The sequence below is a fragment of the Ambystoma mexicanum genome, chromosome 6p (assembly GCF_040938575.1).
Source record: "Ambystoma mexicanum isolate Mex_15411 chromosome 6p, UKY_AmexF1_1, whole genome shotgun sequence".
NCBI classification, from domain to species: domain Eukaryota; kingdom Metazoa; phylum Chordata; class Amphibia; order Caudata; family Ambystomatidae; genus Ambystoma; species Ambystoma mexicanum.
In genome coordinates, this window is record NC_090935.1 from 553,919,833 (window position 1) to 553,940,383 (window position 20,551).

Consider the following 20,551-nt stretch of genomic DNA (forward strand, 5'->3'; position numbering starts at 1 on the left):
GTCGGAGATGAGAGAGGGAGAAGAGGTGGCTGAAGGTAGCCTGAAAATGAGCTGAGTGTCATCCGCATAGCACTGGAAGTTGGGGCAGAGAGTGGCAATGCGGTGGGCAAGAAGTGCCAGGTATTGGTTGAACAGCCAGGGAGAGAGGTTAGACCCCTGGCGAACACCACAGGTAGAGATGAAGATAGAGGAGAGGAAGGACCCAAGTTGAACCTTGGAGGAAAGAAGTCACTGACCGGTGATACCCAGGTTATCACAGAGACGGTTGAGCAGGATGGCATGGTTGACCGTGTGAAAGGCAGAAGAGAGATCCAGTAAGATGAGGACACAGTGTGTTGGAATCAAGGTTGGAGAGCATGTCTTCACGGATGTTCAGGAGAGCAGTTTCTGTGTTTCTGGCAGCTCTGAAGCAAGACTGATGATCATGGAGACAACCAACAGATTCAGTGTGAAGATTGAGCTGGGAGATGGCCAGCTTTTCCAGGAGTTTGCCCAGGAAAGGGGTGATGGAGATTGGGCGATAGTTAGCTGGGCAGGATGGGTCGGCCGAGGGTTTCTTAAAAAGAGGGTGCACAATGGAGTGCTTCATGAGGGAAGGGAAGACTCCAGTGGCGAAGGAGTGGTTGCAGAAGTTGGCCAAAGCAGGAGCCAGGGAGTCAATGTGGTCCTTGGTGGTATTGGAGGAACAGGGATGAACCTGTTTTAACGAGACTTTCATAGATCGGACTTGTCTAGAAACATCATCTGGGGAGAACAGGGAAAGGGCAGAGAAGGAGGGAAGAGAGGTGGCCGAAGAAGGGCCAGAGGAAGAGCAGGGGGTAGAGGGTGGAAGGGAAGAGGAGGAGAGAAAGGACAGGATGTCCTGAGTTTTAGGGATGAAATGAGAAGCCAGTGCCGTGCAGAGGTCCTGGGAAGGAACAGGAGAGGTAGAGACTGCAGCAGGATTGGCCAGTTCCTTGCAGATTTTAAAGAGTTCAGTCGAGTTGTTAGATGCCGCACAGATGCGGGTTTGAATTTAAGCTCTTTTCTTGGTGAGGACAGAGAACCGGTATTGCCTTTGGAGCAGGCGGCAGGCCGGTTTGTCAAGAGGATGTACCAGAAGCACACCATTTCCTCTCAGCCACCCTGTACTTGCGTTTGAGGGTGACGAGGTCCGAGTCGTACCAGGAGTTGCACTTGGCTTTGGGCTTCAGGTGGATCCTCATGACAGGGGCAAGAACAACAAGAGTATCAGAAATAGCAGAGTGGAGCATGGAAAGGGCTGTGTCAGGGTGTGAGTTAGCCAAAGGGGAGGCAGGGAAGAGAAAGTGGCGGCGAAAGCCTCAACTGACACACACTTCATGGGTTGGATGACCGAGAAGTGGATGGCAGTGCTGGAGTTGGCTTGGCCTTAGGGGTAGAGAGGGGGAGCTGGGAGTAAAGGAGAAAGTGATCACTCCAGGGGAGAGGAGTGGTGAGGGGGATAGAAAGGAGAAGGTCTGCGGAGATCAGAACATCCAGAGTGTGCCCTGCAGAGTGAGTCGGGCCAGAGGGGAGAATAGAGAGTGAGAGAGAGTCTCGGAGGTTGCGAAAGAATCTAGAGAAAAGACAAGAAGCATCCACGTGGATGTTGAAGTCTCCAAGAAGGAGGAGTTGAGTGTTCGAGACCAGGAGGGAAGAGGAGCGGTCCGCCCACTCAGAGAGGAAGTAGTAGATCTGACCAGGTGGCCGATAGATAGTAGCCACCGTAACGGATTGGCTAGGAGAGAGAGAGCGAGCCTGCAGACGAGGCATTTGAAAGAGGTGTAGGCCTGCGTAGGAATGACAGAGGCAGGATTTCACTCAGGGAAGATCAGGGCTACACCCCCTCCAGAACGGTTGGACCTGGGCGCAGAGAGGATCTTGTAGCCGTCGGGGAGGAGAGTATCAAAGCTTGTGACAGAGCTGGCCGTGAACCATGTCTCAGTGAGACCAAGGACATTGAGGTAAAGTTCCTCCAGAAGGTGGCAGATGTCAGAGGAGTGTTTGACAGCTGAGCGAGAGTTTAGAGTGACAATATAGAGAAGGTTGCCATCCTTGAAAGACTTCAGAGGGTGGGGGGCAATCGGAGGTACGCCCAGCTGAGGTGTAGAAGAAGCCTGAGGGGGGGCAGAAAAGGAAGGAGGAGAGGGCAAAGAGGAGGGGGAGAGAGGACAGCAGGAGAAGAAAGGAAATTGATGAGGCGCGGGAAGCGTCTATCGAAGAGGAGAAAGTTGGCGTGAGGGTCTTTGACCAAGATGGGAACGACAAAGAGGATGTCGGTGAAAGTTTGCCTGGAGGAGGCACTGGTATAGGTGTCGGCAATAGCGAGGCCTGGGTTGGAGACCAGGATGTCCTTTTTAAACTTCTTCCTACCAGATTTAGTGAGGAGAGCAGGATAGTAGATAGAGAAGCAGTTAGAGAAGAGAGGAGAGACAGAGTGCACCATAGAGTAGGTACGGAGAGGAGAGAAGAGGAAGGAAAGGGAAGGGGAGAACACTAGGGAAGGACACAGGGCAAGGTGCAAGCAGACGAGACAGAGACAGGCGAGACAAGTTGACAATTGGACAAGACGACTGACACTTCGATTTTAAAGGCTATCACAATGCAATTGTTTAAAAACAGGAGGAAAAACACACCTAAGTTTGAGAGTCCTGAATAGAGGGGAAAAGGCCTAGGTTTCACAATGCAATTTTAAATACTTTGACAATGCAATTTTTAAAAAAAAACAGGAGGAAAAACACACCCAAGCCGAGGATCTGCTATGTGGACAGGGGTATGCACGGTAGCGTGAGGGTCTAAACCTGGTTGACGGCTGGCAACTGGCTTCCCCTGCAGACACCTCCAGACACAGCCAGGAGCCGCCTCTGTGGAGCCGCCCTTTGCCTTGTGGCCCTTTGCTGCAGGAGCTGCTGGGCAGAGGGCTGTCCTGGGAAGGAGGGGAAGAAGTGGAAGGGAACCACAGAGGTAACAATGAAACAGGGGACAGGGGCACCAATTTAAAAGCAGAAACAAAGCGAATTGCCCAAGGGGGTACTCAGCAGGTGGATTGTAGAGCCTGCAGTCACCCGCTCAGCCTAGATGGAATGACGAGCGGGGTGTGCAGCGGCTCGCTACACCTCACCACGGACAAAGAGAGTAGCCATCGGGGGGTGGGCGGGCTGGGAGGCGGGCGGGATGAAGGGGAAAAAGCAGAAGGGAACTACAGAGGGAACAATTAAGTGGTGGACATGGGCAACAATTTAAAAGCACAAACAAAGCAAATTACGCAAGGAGGCACTTACCAGGTGGATTGCAGAGCCCGCATTCACCCGCTCAGCCTAGATGGGGCATTTTATATCGCTCAAATCCCTGCCATGAACCGCTCGCCAAATCCCCAGCTCTCCAGTGTGGCACAGAGGAACTCCCACTCCAACCGATCGAAAGTTTTGTCTGTTTCTAAACTGAGCAAAGCACGATTTCTCCCCTCCCTCCTCAAGCGCGCCATAATGTCTAGGGTTTTGCGCATGGCGTCAGCTCCTTGTCTGCATTTTATAAAGCCCACTTGGTCAGGGCGAATTAGGCGGGGCAGGATTCCCTCCATTTGGGTGGCCAGGGCTCTGGTATAGACCTTCGCACCTTTATTCAAGAGGGATATTGGGCGGTATGACTTACAATTGGTGGGGTCTTTGCCTTTTTTGGGGATGACCACTGTGTGCTTTTGTGAAGGAGGGTGGGGCCTGACCGGAGTCTCCTATATGATTAAATAATATGGTCATGTGGGGGGGCTAGGGTTCCTGCAAATTTCTTATGAAATCCCATTGTGTAGCCGTCTTCCCCTGGCGCTTCTCCCGACGGCAGCCTATTAATCGCTGCCTTTATTTCTTTGGGGTTGAATGGGGACTCTTGAATTTCTCTTTCCGTTGGGGTCAGTTCTGTCAGCCCTGCCCCGGTGATATATTCGTGCATCTCTGATCTATCTCCGGAGCCTTCACTTTTAAAAAGCTTTTCATAGTATTTGGCAAAGTGGTTCGCTATATCTTCCGGGGAAGATGCGCAGTATCCGTCTTCTCCCTGGACTTGTTCCACCCATCTCTCTGCTCTCTGAGCCCTCAACCTGGCGGCCAACATCCTGTCCGCCTTGTCTCCCTTTTTGTAAAATGTTTGTTTTAAGAATTTTAATTTCCGTACTGTGTTCCCTACTCCCAGCCCGTTCAATTCAGCCCTTTTTTGTTTTAGTGCTCTCAAGTCTTCATCTCGGTAGATCCCATGGGAATGTAGTTTGCCCTCTAGATTTTTTATTTCCTTGCCCAGTTTCTCCTCCTGCAACCTTCGCTCCCGTTTCTTCCTGGCTCCTTCTCTTATTAGGGCCCCCCCATGTAGCCTTTCCTGCCTCCTAGAGTGTTGTCTCCTCTACTTCCCCATTGTCATTAATCTGGAAATATTCCTCTATCACAGTGGTGAGCTCCTGGGTGAAAAGCTTATCTCGCCACAGGTACTTGTTGCTGCACCACTTGGAAACACACATGCGTATGCCCTCCATCTCGAGGTCCATCCTAGCGGATTGGGCTATTTCTTATTTGTGATGTATGCTCCCTGCTTAAAAGCAAATAATCAGTTCTAGTGAAGGTCGCATTCAGGACCTTCGATAGGAATGTGTAACCCTTTCTGTCCGGGTGTTGGGTCCTCCAGAAGTCTAGAAGGGCTTTGCTTTCCAGGCCTTTTCTAAATTTGTCTCCCCCCTCCCTCTGGCAGCCCCCTATGTTCCACTCTCGTCGCTTGTCTGTCCATTATTGGGTCAGCTCATGTGTTAAAGTCTCCTCCAATTATGACTACCATTATGACTACCCCCCTACTCCTGGTCAGTGTGGTGTTAAGGGCCTCTTTGTTAAAGGTGTCCTGGCACTGGTTGGGAGTGTATACTCCAGCTAGGGTTACCCTAGTCCCCTGGACTAGCAAAAGCCTGCTTCCCATCAGTGAGTGAACCCCGGGGCTTAGCAGCCGGACCCGCCTGTGTAGTATCAAACATACCCCTCCTTTTTTCTGCGTGGCTGAGGCCCTTTCCTCTCAGTCACCTTTCCTCCCTGGCTTTCAGCCTGGTCTCTTAAATGAAGAGAACATCAACCAAGGCCCTCTCAAATTCTCGTTCTACCAGGGACCTTTTGGTGGGAGAGTCCATTCCCTTGACATTTAGTGTTCCAACCTTCAGGAGGCTGTTTCCATTTGCACCCAGTAATTTTCCTTCCATTCCAGGGCTACCTCTTCTCGGTTGTGACCTTGTGCTGTATGCCCTCCATTTCCCCATCTGTATTGCTACAGCCCCTCACTTTTTCTTCGTCTCGACCCCATCTGTGTCCCCGTTCTCACCCCCCTGACAACTGGTAACATAACTAAAAAAGAATTCCAACAATTGTGTACCCAAACTGTGTTACCCTGTATTGAGATGCCCTCTTTCAACTGAGGGCCACTAGGTTAGGAATTCCCCAATGCCTAGGGTCTTTCTATTTGTTCACTTCGCCTTCCCTGTTTACCTCCTGAGTTTTTCTTTTTTTTTAAAACGCCTCAGTGCTCCTTTCTGGTTCATGACGGCTTTGACGGTGATGGGGAGCTTAGTTTCACGTACTTTCTTCCCACTTTCCTACTTTTGCGCATGTGGGGCCTTATTTCACCTTGCATTGTCCTTGGAGAGTGAGCCCCTGGCAGACCTGTCGGGGCTCTTGTTTCCGTGCTCTCTGTTAGATGTTGCAGGACTTGTTTTGCTTCCTCTGCTGTGGTGACTTTGTATTCTTTTCCCTTGAACTCACACAGCAGTGCGAAGGGGCACCCCAACCTGTACCGTATTCCTTTGTCCGTGAGCCATGTGGTGAGCGACTTGCATTCTCTCCTACGTCCCAAGGTGAGGCCCGACAGATCCCGATATATTTTGACCTTAGATCCCTGATAATCGGTTTCTTGTGCCTGTTTCGTCATGAGGAGGACTTCTGCTTTTTCTTTGTATTGCCGGTATTTCACTACTATGGAGCATGGACCGCCGCTGAACACTCTTCCTCCTCTGTGGGCTCTTTCGATCTGTACTTTTTTCCTTCCTTCTGCTTGATAGAGGAAGTTCACAATGTCCTGCACTTTCTTCTCCACTTGAGCCAGTGTTTCCCCGTCTGTTTCTTCCAGGTCAATTATCTATACGTTTGTTTTACATTCTCTGTTTTCTAGGTAGTCTAATTTCAGGATGAACTCCTCCTCCCTTAACTCAATGTCTGTCAGTCGGGCATTTAGTTTCATCTCCACCAGGTCTACATTGTTCTGGTTGTGTTCAAGGTTTTCCATCTGTCCCTCCATTTTCTCCACCTTTCCTCATAGCTCCATAATGGATGTTTGAATGTCCATGCGCAGGGCTCTTATTTCTGCCATTACTCCCGCTGTGTCCTCTTTTATGGGTGTGTCGCCCATTTTTGGAACCAAGTTGGGAGTGTCCCTCATGTGGTGGGCCTCTTCCCTTCTGTATTGTTGCAGTGCTTCCAGTCCTCTTGTGGCGGGGGCCTGGCCTCAGCCTTCACTCTCCTTCTTGTGAGCCTATGGTGGGGCTTTGCTTGTCCCGTTCCAAGAACTCTGTTGTAGGTCGGTGCCTGTCCCCTGTTGCGCTGCTTCAGTGGGCGCTGTCTTTTGCCCTTTGGGTGGGGCGGTCTGGAACTCTCCCCTTGGTGTTCCCCATGTAGCGTTACTCTGTATGGGTTCTTCCGTGGCGTGGTTTTTCCTGGTGGCCTGTGTGCTGTCCCTCTGCTCTTGGCGTCCCTGTTGCTGCTAAAGATGGGTCTGGTGTGGGGGGGGGCGGGAGGTTGCTTTGCGGGGGGGTCTGTCGGCTAGCGGGGGTCCTCCACCCTCCTTGGTTGTTCGTCTCTCTGCTCCTCCCCACCACTCCTTTTATTTTGCCAGTGGGCTCTCCGAGTGGGCCTCTTTCCTGGCTCTCCCACCTTCTGGACTGGGGGCTTGATTGCTTCTGGACCCCCAGCGGTCTTGCTGTTGTATTCGCCCTGTGATGTTCCCCTTTGAGGTGGGCTCTGCTGTTTAAGTTGGGCCTTGGGGGAGGCTGTGTCCCTTCTCAGATGCTGGGCTCAAGGAGCCGGCCCTGCCGGGTTGCGTGAGAGCATTCTGATTTTTGATGTTTTGCAGGGGGGGCAGGCTTTCTTTCTTCACCTTCTTTAATGCCCACAGTGATTTGGTGTGCTCTATGAAGTGGGAGACCTTTTTTGGGGCTCACCATCCTGTCCCCGGCTCGCACAGCCCCTTGGTTATAGTGCAATGGGGGGGCTGAATGGAGGTTGGCGCCGCACCCCCTGCGCCTGCTGTGCTCTATGAGGCTAGGGACATCGGGGGACTATCACCTTCCTGCAGTGCTGGCTCACGTTGTCCGCTCCTCCTATTGGCTCCCTCAGAGGCTGTCCCTTCACGCTCTTTCTCCCCCAATGCGGGACGGCAGTTGGGGGATCTCTCATAAGGGACCTTGTTTCTTTCACTTTCCCTCAACCACTGATGGGGTTGCATGCCTTGGCTTGCCAGCACTGACCTCATGTATGCCTTGTTTCCCCCACCTCTGCTTCGTTTTCTGCCTGAGGATGGTTCTCTTGTGGCGCTGGCAATTTTTAACTGGGCCTCCACTGGCTCTCCTCGGTATTGTGTTTCTCCCCGGAGCGCAGCATGTCCTCCCGACACCGCTCTACACCTTTGCCCTCCCCACAGGCTTTGGTGAATGAGTTTCCTTCTTGTTGCCAGGATCCTCGCGCCATGCTCCGGGATGCCGCTCTTCCCCACCTTCTCTTTGGTTCCCGCCTGCTACGGCCCGTTGGTGTTGGCAAGGCCGCAGCGGGGGCTCCTCTCCACTGTGGTTTGTACTATCTTTGTCTGGGATTCCTCTCACTTTGGAGAGTACTGCGTCTTCTTGGGTCCCTCTGGCGTATCGACCTCCGCTTCAGCTGCTTTTTATCTTTGGGAATCGCTCTTTTTCATCAGATTAGCCACATCAGCTTGTGGAGCTTTGCTTCAGGCAGCCATTGCTGTTTGCGCCTCCTAGTGGTCTCGAAAATGTGCATTTTAAATAAGATGTCTATGGGTCATTTACCCAATGTAGTAATGTCCATGTTCCTCATTGGGTAATCTCATTTGATCCTACATCATAATTAGGTGGTCATTAGAAAACACGTTTTTATTGCTACTGCTGCATTCATAAAGATGCCCAAACTGTCAGTACTACGTGTCTTCGATGGGAAAATTCTGAATTTGATAGACAATGCCTTTTTTCTGAATTGGACAGATATATATTTTATGCCTTTCCTCCTGTGCCTATGATTTATTGTGTTCTTCAGCAGTTCAGACTTAGTAGGGAAAATAAAATGGTTCAGAATGTTCCGGTCTGCCTCTCATGTCTAGCAGAGATTTTCTTGAGCTTCTCTTGAGGAAAGACCTTCTTTTTCTGGCGTTAGGTTTGAATTTACACTACCTCTTAACATTGTTAAACTTGTTATTTGCTTATTGTAGAGTTGGTATATACTCATCGGGGACTCAACATCCAGATTATGTATGCAGTCAGGAAGGAATTGACGAGGAAACAATACAAAAGAATCTGTTTTTTTATCATTGGGCTTTAGACAAAAATATTTGTCCTTTGTAGCCAACATTATGTCATGATTGCCTTGTTTGGCCAATACTTGAACCAAATACTGATTTATGGGAACCTTATTTGTTGATGATTGCAACCTATCTCAGGGGAGTCAGAATGTTCTCCCTTCACAGACAGGATCCATTTACAAAAGGAAATATTTGAACAGCACTTTGATGGGCTGCTCCTTCTATGCTGATAACGTGTTTCTGTTTATGAAGAATCCAGTGGTTCACCTCTCCTCAGTGATGGGTGCAGTTAATTATATCCTTTGGCTTCTCCTCTTTTTCCTTTGGCTCTTCTGCACTGAGCTTGGATTCTTCTTCCTCTCTCTTCTTGAGCTTGACATCCACTGTGTTTAATAACTCTCTTGTATTTGACCACCAGCCCCTATCTGTTCTAAAGCTGCACATCCTTAGCAAGAATGAAAAATAAATATAAAGGACATAGGCAAAGAAGATTAATAGAGATATCGAAGTGGGCAACACGAATGCCCATCCTCAATGGGTTAGGAAAAGTAAATTGTGGAATGGGGATGATGGTATATTTCTGTGGATGGGTTATTCAGAGATGTGTACAAACATGAATTTCTTTTGACGTCTTCTAAAGTGTTTATTTATGCTAATAGGTAAAGAAATGTATGATTCTCACTGTTTTCTAAAGCTTGGTTATTTAAATACTAGTGATTTAGTTCATTTATTTCACAATAATGTACTACTCAACTATTTTAGAAGCTAAGAAAATGCATTTAATAATATGTGATCATTTCTAATCATCATTATCTTACAGAAGGTGTTCCATCTGACTTTATTGACAGTTTGGAAAAGACAGAATGCAACACATATAAAGTTACCCTGCAGTATCCTCATTATTATCCCACCATAAAGAAGTGCCTTGTCCCTGAAACAAGAAAAAAACTTGAAACAGCTTTTAACTCGAGATGCAAAGAGGTACTTTTTGTCTATCCAATTCTGTTGAACATTTCTTGCTTTCGAATTCTGTATTCATGGAAATTAGACCGCTAACATTTTCTTTCAAACATAAGATCCACACTTAAATGTATAACTTCATGTGACCTGCCTATGCACATGATTGAGATGGAACAATGATTCCCCACATGCATGTTGTGATCCAGTTGTGCACAAATGTGGCCATCAGGCACCACTGTGACCGCTTTACCGTTACCTCTGCCATGTTGCATGGATTCCGTCTGCTTTTTGCTCCCACATGTAAACGATGAATGATTTGTGCAATCCCATGTTTGCGAATCGGGAATGTTGCACATGGCAGAATGTGTGGGAGAGAAAATACATTTTCAAATACATTTTCTGCTGTTTTTGTCGGATTTCTGCACAATGTGTACTAAGGGTGTACATAGATGCCAGAGGGACACAAAAGTGGGATTTGTAAAATGAAAATAAAGACTTAATAGGTCGTTGCAAATTAACAATAGGAAGCTTCCATTTCATTTATTGAATTCAAAGGCTTGTATTGCCAGACATATGGAAAGGTCATATGACAGAAAATTAAAACTTTGCCCTGCTCTTACCATCTCATGTGCGTTTGCCTGTTTTCAAACCTTTCAGTATTATGGCTTTTGAAGGGGAGATTTTGAATAGGTACTATTTCATTGTGCATAGTCTGGGCTGCAAGAGCCTTCATAGTAATGCCACTTTGACTTTCTCTGCTCACAACTGGTTAGGATAATTTGGAACTAAAGCTGATGCACTCAATCTGTTCAGTAAAATGATGGTTCCATTTGTTTATAACAACAACCAAAATAACGACATACATTCTCAGTAACACTTTAATAACAATTCTTTTTAATTTAGGGAAGTTTCCCCAAAACCCCCCGTTTCTAATGCTTATTTACCCTCCCCCCAACAACCGTCACTCCTTTGAATCCCTTACCCCACGCCCACATATACTTTAACAAAAAAATCCGACATTTTTGTCATTATTCAGGTGTCACTGAAGATGTTTGTTGTTATTTATTTTTCGTTATTAACACCGCATACCTAAAAGGACCCATTATAACTGGTGTATGGGGGATTACTTGGTACAAGGTCAATAAACATTTTCTTTGGTTTAAAGCAGACTAGTAATGTTTTACAAAACAGTGTATCAGTAAGATGCATCAGGCATTTTGCAAAGTATTACAAAGCAAGTCATTCTGGTACTCTCATGAATCATGATAGTCCCTCAATTAAACATACTTCTTGCCCAGGGAAGGGCACTCAGCCAATCAGGTGACTGGAAATGCCGGTCGAGAACACAGTGGCGCTATCTTGATTGTGGAGCCTCTCCCTGTTGCCTTCCCATGTCTCTGCCCTCCTCCACCACCCTAAACACATTTCACTCCCTTTCCCCAACTCCTCTCTCCCTCCCCACTTATCTGCTGGATAGGAGATTTGTGCTCTGGTCTCGGCACTTGTCTCACTGCTGGCCGCCATGGCGGTGGACATTTGGCGGTGGACATCTGGTTTTTGTTTCTTACTGGAGATGGGGCTCACACAATGCGCACAAAACCCAACTCCCATTTAAAAATAAAAACCAAAATTAAACTATCGGCAACCTGGGATGCTGCGAATAGCTATCACCTGCTTGTCAGAGGGCGAATATGGTCAGTAACTTTGGCCCAATCATGTTTTCTGGAAAACTAGAGCGCTCATTCTGCTTCATGATAGCAATCTTCTCAGCCCTTAAGAAGCTAAAATGTTCATTCTGTTTCTCCATAGTGATCCTTGAACTCCTGATCATCTTCCTCTTCTCAGTATATGTCAGTGTCAGATGTGAGATATTCTGCATTTTCTAAAGTTTGAACCGAGCCAAGTATATTAGATTGACTATCTCGACAATAATAGATATCGGCCTTGTCACAAGGAGGGAGGGGGGGAATGGAACATTGGAGCGGAGCACCATCCTTCAATCCTAATTGAAACCCTCCTTCGTACAGTGAAACACTGGCTGTTCACCATCATTCCGCATCCTGATGAGAGGAAGGTGGGTGGTACAAAGGATAGATCATAGGCCTGGAGGATAGCTCAGAGGCAAGGCATTTGTTTTGGGAAGAAGACACTTCATAGCAGAACATGTTGGAAACCCGTCCCTGTGCTTAAATGCTGGACTCTGGCATGAATCTCAATATTAAAAAACTCTATTTTTTTAACAAAGAAAACTATGCTTTCACAAATTTGGAGCTTTCATCAAAACACACCAGGTGCAATGAGTAATAGCCAGTACAATGAGATCCACCACAGCAACTGCAAATCCAGAGTTGCAGAAGCTTCATTGCACCCAGTGCATGGCTCTGTATCAAAACTGCTCATAGAACAGGACTTGCTATTTTGCCTTGCGATGATGACATGGGATGCAAAAGAGTGGGATAAAGACACATAACCAATATAAATGGCATTAATGAACAGCAATAAGATCCAGAGAAGGCAAACGTGAAGCTGTCGGAACACTAACTGTCATGGGACTTGGCAGTGAATAGGATTGAGGACTTCATCACACACGCAAGAAACTGTGTTTGAATGGCTTGATTGAGGGACCCGAAGAAGCCAACATAGAAGCCCAATTTAGCAGCTCTTATCCCATATTGACCCAGTGTCTCACTCTGCAAGCATTCTTTAAGCTAGAGCTCACAGAGTTGGACTTTTTCAACAGGATGAAAGCGCTTTGCCAAGGGATATGGTAATGAAGTTCTACACATATGTCGGGAAGGATAAGCTCTGATGAAAGGCTCAAGGCATGTATAAAGTCTCCTTAAAGGCCAAGCCTTGTACAGGATGCAGGACATAGGCCCTGTCACTCGCCGAAAGAAAATAACTTTTTTCCATTGTTAGGTTTTTCAGACCACTACCTGTGTTGCACACATGCGTCTGTACACAACTATCTCTTGATAACAAGGGTGACCATGGAGGTAAAGACTAAGGAGTTCAGGGGTTTGCTGTAAAGTACAATTGACAAACATAAGAGCTTGTCAAATAATAGTTGGTCCCACAGAGAAGTACAGAATTACACTTTTCAGCAACACATGTACATTAAGTCAAAGATACTAAAAGTTAATTAAAACAGATATATCCCCATATACAATCTGTTTGCTAAACAAAATAGGGCACGCAAAAGTTAGAATTAATAGTTTCAATAGCAACACTCTAACAATAACAAAGTCGGCGGAAAATATATTAGAGAATATAAAATATGCCTCATAATGTAAATAGGCAACACCATCCCTCATTACTAATGGGTCCTAACCCTGTCATAGGAACAGAGTTTGCCAAAGTTCACAGTAACCACATTTGAAAGTAAGGGTGCTCAGTGTAGTGATAGTACTAATAAGAGTAATTACAATATTTGGTATGATTACAAAGTCATGTTTCCCATGTAGTGAAGGGGCAGCTACCTATCCCAGTCTCCAGGGTGACCCCAGACAGGATGCCTGGCCCATGCTCTGCCACCAAAAGCTAGGCTTGGGTACCTGAAAGTAAGGGGGTTTACAGTGTGGGGTAAAAACTGGTAAGCAAACCGTCCCTTTGAAATTTTAGCAAGACAAATGATGAGCCCAAATAAGTGAGGGCTGTTTAGGACAACTGCTATCCCCATTAGCTCTGGTGCTAGTTGTCCAGGGGTAGCAGTTGCAGAGTGATTCTAAAATGACAACTAAGACAGCTGGGTCCAGCAATTTGTATATCTGTGTCTCTGCTGGCAACCTTTTAGGAATAAAACAGCACCTGGCTGGACTTGGCAGAAGCTGTCGGAAGGCCTCTGCAATGACTTCATCGATGTCTTCATCGATGTTGAAAGAGCCTGAGGACACTCTGGCACGATGAGCAGTGCACAAGGTCTGCAGGCAGAAAGGATGAAGGATCCGTCTTGGTGTGCTGCTAAAGATCTGTGCCTTAATGCCAGCAAGACAGAGATCGTCCTCATTGGGACCCCTGCTCCCACTTTTCCACTCTCACTCTGGCCGGCCTCCCTTAGTCCAGTGCCCCCACCCACCATGGGTGCAAAAAACTTGGGGTTCTTCTCCGACTCTACTCTCTCCTTCTCTTCTCAAATCTTGGACATGTCCAAAAAGTATCACTACCAGCTGCAGAGGTAAATAACAAAGTGTGGGGGGATAACTGTGTGTGGTGCGCTCAGCTTCCTGGAGTCTCGTCAAAATACAGCAGAAAGTACACATGAGGTTCCCCTTGATACCTTGTTAGGGAGAATTCTCATTTTATGGCTAATTTCCCTTACCTATAGAATCCCCCAGCAGCTTTGCTAGATTTGAAGGGTTTGTTTCTTTTTACCTGCTAAAAGTGAGACTCTTTTTCCCACTCTTAGGCATTTTTGCTATGTGAATTCTAGGCTATTTTTGTGTTTAATGCCAATGGGATCTCTCTCAACCCCATAGGAACCATCTTTATCCACATGTGTTACACAGCACCCTCAGTGCAGTGACACAGGGGTGTTGTAGCGACCCCCAAACATAGACTCCATACCCTGGGACTGACTACTGTCTCCCAGGGCATGTAAAGCCCTCATTGACTTTACTAGTCATATCCTATGAACTAAACCAGTACAACCCATCTTACTATGGAGGTACTGGAAGGGGTTAATAGTTTTTCCCCTATGTTCATTTTCGAGAGGGTACCCTACAGTCCCTCTCTCAAAAATTTCTGGCTAATGGCAGTGGTTACTACCATAAATATTTGCCCGTGAATATTTCTCTATGGGATTTTCCCATTGTTCGAGGCTACCACTTTATCTGACAGCCTCTAACATACCGCCGGTGCATTTTAATATTAACTTGACTCCGGTAGGTTTTATTTGCCAGAGCTTTAATATAACTTCTTTCTCGTGTCTTTCTCTAAACTCCTAACCCAGGTCGGGGATCCTTTGTTCGCTCTTTTGGCGAGCTTCACCCGAGAAGCCCTCCTTTCGGCGCCACTGGGTCTAGGGTGGGTCCATTGTGTGGGAGGGGGAGTAGGACCTCTGGACAGGGTTGCCTCCGCAACCCATGTTGTACTCTATCCTGATAGGCTGGAGGGTCTTCCGCCAAGATGACCACTCCACTGTGTGAGTGTCAGCTAGGCTGTATGAATGGGGGTCTTTTTGCATAAAAGCAGGGTCCTGAGGACTGGAATAGCAAGACGTCGCCACTGGAACTAAGAAGCCGAAGAGGAGAGAAGCCAAATACATCTGCAACGACTGAACCACCGGTGAAGCCCTGCTGCAGCGTCTCACCACATTTCTCCACACGACGAGAGAAGATCTTCACCTGCAAGAGCCTTCTTCCCTTGAGCTGGTGGGGCCAACCAGTTTGCCAATCGCATTCCCAGACCTGCCTTGGTCGAATCTCCCGTACCCTGTACTCGGAGGCCGGATAGCCAGGCACCAGTCCACCCGGACCGCGATTTAAAGGAGCGTACCTTTTATTCGTCGGGCAGCACCGCGGCTGGTTTCTTCCCTGGGTAGTGCAGTAGTTCGAACCTTCCTCCACGACAAGAGTCTCTCTTCCTCTGCTGGATCACCCGAACTGCAGGAACTACCAGGAACAACCGCCACCGCAGGAGCCACTTCTTCATTTATAGGTACATTGTTCCGCCAGGCCGCCCTTTCTTCGCGGTAGCACTAAAGGTGTTTTAAATCCTTTACCACCTGTTGGGTCGGCCGCTCCCTTTCGCTTAACTTTGGGCCTCATTACACGGTAGGCGCTATGGACTTAACGTTACTGGTAACAGAATACCGGTAACGTTAAATCCCCATGCGGATTACGACCCGGCTCACCGCTATTAGCGGCATCGCTAATTACGGTGCCACTAATAGTGGGCAGGCTGCGTGCGCGCGATCCTCCATCCCGTAAATGACGCCATTCCGCTATTAGCACAGCATCACAAGGCTAGTGGACATGCCAATAGCGGCATGGTAAAGCCCCCAAAACCCCTTACCCCCATGGTGCTAATACCGGCATCGTGAACCACCCGTTAAGAGAACTGAGCAGTGTTCCCACCTGCCACAGGTGGACACAATCAGCACAGGTGGAGGCAATGGAGACTGTGGCAGCTCAAAAGGAGCACACCCAGGGCTTTAAGTGGGGTAAGAAATCGAGGGGGGGCCCTCATTTGGGGGCATGGCTTGTGGGGGGCGTGGCCTAAAACGTACGCAAATCGTAAGGTATGCACACACATATATATGCATGTTATATATCTGTGTGCGTACCTTACTATGGTTTGTGTACTTTGCAAGCCATCTTTTCTAAACATAGAAATATGTATTTCTATGTTTAGAAAAGATGGCTTGCAAAGTACACAAACCATAGTAAGGTACGCACACAGATATATAACATGCATATATATGTGTGTGTGCATACCTTACGGTTTGCCTACTTTTCAGGCCATTTTTTAAAAAAAACATTTCGGTTTTATAAAAGATGGCTTTGAAAGTACACAATTCAAGCCATCTTTTATAAAGCTTTGACTACGGACAAAATTGTCCGTCGGCAAAGCTTTATAAAAGATGGCTTGAATTGTGTACTTTTCAAGCCATCTTTCATAAACCTCGAAAAATGTCAAGGAATCCCCAGGTTCGCCGAGGGTTAAAGACGCCTCGGCGACCTGGGGAAACAAAGGGACAGTAACTGCCTCTGGTGACCCCTCGCGCGAGAGGTCACCAGAGGCAGTTACTATGATTATCAGAAGTGGCAGCCAGGCACAGCATCGCTGTGGTTGGCTGCCACTTCTGTCAGATCGCCTGACTTCATGGCAGGCGCATATCCCGCCAATGTTGCGTGTGGTGGGACGGGGGCCCCGGCAGGGCCCCGGCTCAGTCCCACTTTTTGGAGACTGCCGGGGCCCAGCCCCGGCAGGCCCCGGCCCACTTAAAGCCCTGAGCACACCACACCCCTTCCCACACCAAGATGGTTCCAATACTGGCAGCATTACATGGCCTGGAGTACCTCATTGCAGCGCAGCTGCAACAACAACAGGCAGCACAAAGGAGACGCAGGAGGAGGAGGAGGAGCAGGAGGAGGGCAAGACAGGCACAGCAATCACAACCATTGCACTTAATCATACCACAGAGGCACCCACCAAACCCCAGGATCAGAGCCAGTCCATTTAACCTAACCCCTGAGCAGATACACACCCTGTACCGTCTGGACCGGGATACCATCACCAGCATCGTGGACATGATACACAACGACATTGCGAGCCTCATAGACATCAGACTTGCCATCCCCCCGCTACTGAAGGTGGTGAGTGTGCTCCACTTCCTGGCCACAGGCACCTACCAGCATACAGTGGGACAGATGCATGGCATCTCACAACCAGTATTCTCCCACACGCTGAACCAGGTACTCAATGCCCTCCTGATGCATGCACCTGAACTCATAACCATGCCACGGACTGCACAGGAGATTGCAAACACAAAAGTTGGTTTCTATTCACTGGCAGGCATACCAAGTTGCATCGGGGCCATCGACTGTACACATGTGGAATTGGTGGTCCCACATCACAATGAAGTAGTCTAACGAAACAGGAAGCAATTCCACTCCATCAATGTCCAAATGGTATGTGACGCCAACAAGCTAATCACACATTGCTGTGCCCGATTTCCCGGATCAACCCATGATTCCATGGTCCTGCAGAACTCAACTATCCCACGCTACATGGAGCGACAAACCGCACAACGTTCGTGGCTACTTGGTGACTAGCAGGGCAAGCACATGGCAGTGTGATTGGGGGGGAGAGATACATACTCCAATTGGGTGTGTATTGGGGGGGAGAGATACATACTCCAACTGGGTGTGTATTGGGGGGGAGAGATACATACTGCAACTGGGTGTGTTTTTGGGGGGGAGAGATACATACTCCAACTGGGTGTGTATTGGGGGGGAGGGAGATACATACTCCAACTGGGTGTGCATGCAAATGGATCAACCCTAGCCATAGCATTTCACCACGCACCTATAACACCACTGAAGCGATGCCTCTCCGCATGGCAATATCAATGTTGGTATGGCAGTACACCAGCAGTGCAGAACTACATCTGCCTGGCCCCAGGGACACCAGAGACCTCGCCTCACCCAGGACCTGTCAATTAATGCTTGAGGCATTGATGGGGCATGTCCAGTTGCAGGGTGTAGCTCCCCCTTGCACATTGCTGTCACACAGACCATATGCATGTATGCTGTCAATTGTGTACGTGAATCACAATGCAATGCCAATTTGTGTCATTTGAACAGGCCGCTCTTGAGGTGAACAGTGACAGGACCCCGTTCCCTCCCCCATACAGGTGATGCGGGCTATCCCTGAAGAGCTGGCTCCTCACATCTGTACTGAACCCACAGAACAGGCACGAGGAGGAATACAACCGTGCACGTACCCGCATCGTGATCGAGCAGACCTTTGGCCTTCTGAAGTCACGTTTTAGGTGCATTAGCAGGTCTGGTGGCGCTCTCCTGTATGGACATGAGAAGGTGTCCAAGATCACCATGGCATGTGTCATGTTGCACAATATGTGTATCAGACGGAATGTGCCACTGCCCCTGACATTGAAATAGAAGCACCTGATGAGGATGATGATGGTGATGAGGACGGAGGGGCTGCAGGTCTTGCAAGAGGGGATGGGTAGGAGGGACGTGCTGTGAGACAGCATCTGATTAACCAAATATTCTGAGGAATATGTTTTCGTACTGTCACATGAATATTGTTAGTAATGCACTGGTGTATGTTTGTGAGCACGCAATGGACCCTGTTGCCAATAAAGTACACAGACACAATGAGGATGTCCAGGCCTGTGTTTTGAACATAAACCAGTGTATTGAGTAATGAAAAGGTGAAAAAGTGCAAGTCCCTGAACATCCCAACACCCTTCCCCCCACCCCCCACAACACACCCATAACACCCTTCCCCCCACCCCCCACAACACACCCATGACACCCTTCCCCCCACCCCCCACAACACACCCATAACACCCTTCCCCCCATCCCCCACAACACACCCATAACACCCTTCCCCCCACCCCCCACAACAGTTACTCATGTGCCTGCCATGTATGCATTTGGCCATGCATGCAGTGGAATTTCCATCAACCCCCTATTTGTCATTGTCTGTGGCAGCATTTTGAGAATGTGCAGACGAGCGCCTGGTGGTGCGTGTTGAGCGCCGGAGGGGGCTTGTCTGTCTTGATCCTGATGATGATGATGGGGCAGACTGTCCTTGTTGCAAGAAGTGACGGTCCATGGCGTCAGCCATGCGAGATAGGACCTCCCTGAGCCTTGAAATCTCAGTACACAGCCTATCAGTGTTGGCGTCCATCCTGTCAGTGGAGTGCCTCGCCGTCTCCGTAATGTTTTCCCTGAGATGGGCAACCTCCTCAACATGCTGCCCAACCAGCACAGTCAATTCTCGTTGACGCTCCAGGATGGTGGTCAGTTGGAGGGCAGTGCTGGGTGATTGTGCACTGGATGCAGTGCCCTCAGAAGCAGCCACTGCAGCTGGTGAAGCCACCATGGGGGACACGATGCAGGATTGTTCTCTTCAACAGTCACATCAGACCCTGGGGTCTGGAATGGTGCAGGCTCTGCGGTACTAGGGGGGCTTGGGGTGTGCATCCCCATTGGGTCAACTATGTGTCCTCTGGATCAGACAGGGGGGCAGTGGCAGCTGCCTCACCAGCGGAGCTTGCCGCAGCTGATGGTGGGCCCTCGGTGGCTGCTATTGGTGCCTGTGGGATCTCCTCCAGTGGTGTGGCTGCAGTTTGTGGTATAGCTACTGCTGCCCTGACAGTGGCACTTCGTCAGTGTTTTATGGTCATCAGGTGTGACCTTCCCCCCTTGCCCCTGGAAGTTGTGGCGGTGTCCTCCGATTCCTGGGCCCTTGGCCTCTTTCTAGTCGCTGGTGACAGGGATGCTTCAGCGGCATCCTCGCCATCTGTGTGTGAGCCTGTCAGGGACAAGAAGGGGGATGGCATTGGTTGATTTTCAATATACTTTATGCAGTTAACATCAATGATGCAGTTGTGGCCATTGGGACTTAGTACTTGTGGATGCAGGTGATGTGCCAGTTCAGTGCCTCATCCATGCATGGTTGTATTTGGGACTTGTGACTGGTGATGTGCGCATGTGTGTGTGTTTGGGTCTGACACTGACATGGGGAGGGATGGATGAATGTGTGGATGTGTGTCCATGTATGAGAGGAGTCTGTGCTGACATATGGGTCACACAGTACATTCACATCGCATTCTGTCATGTGTACACTCACCTGCATCCGAAGTGGTACCCACGCCGACCTCCATGCTGCCTACTCCCTCGATGGATTCAACTGCAATGAGGTTCCCACATGTCTCCTCCCATTCTTTGAGTCAGATGGGTGAACCAGCTCCTCCTTCACTGGCAATCCGGTGGTTCTTCGCAAGGATGCCCCTCACCCGCAGCCTGAGGTCGTCCCACCTTTTCCGGCACTCACGCACTGTGCGGTTGCTGGTGCCGACTGCACTGACTTTTACAGCCACTTGTTCCCAGATGGCTTTCTTCTTCAGTATTGTGGGCCGCCACATGTCATTAGCAAAGACGACATCAGCATTCTCTGCCAGGGTCTGTGTGAGCATGTTCAATTCTTCAGGAGTGAATTTCTCCTTGCGCTGTCTGTCAGCGCTTTTTTTGAAGGCCTTGGGCATGATGCAGGTGTACAGGATGATTTCCAACTCTGAGCAACTCGTAACAGGTCCAGGGGTCAGAGGATGGCAATGGATTGTGTTTTTGAAGATGGCCGCCGTGCTATTTCCCGTTCCTGTGCGATGACGCTATTTCCGGTTCCGCAAAATAACGGTCACCGCTAATAGCGGTGACCGATATTTCCATGCAGCAGGAGGGCGGAGGTGCAATCAGCACATTGGTCGAGGGCAGTAGGTGACTTTATTGGGTCTTTAGCG

General features: G+C 48.7%; 1 protein-coding gene across 1 annotated transcript in view; it reads left to right on the top strand.

Moving 5' to 3' along the window:
• The window catches only part of NLN (neurolysin), a 906,503-nt gene that overhangs the window by 498,682 nt on the left and 387,270 nt on the right, over nt 1–20,551 (top strand). The window contains exon 6 of the mRNA XM_069627362.1: nt 9,416–9,576. Within this exon, the coding sequence (XP_069483463.1) occupies nt 9,416–9,576 (161 nt within the window). The remainder of the gene's footprint in view (nt 1–9,415; nt 9,577–20,551) is intronic.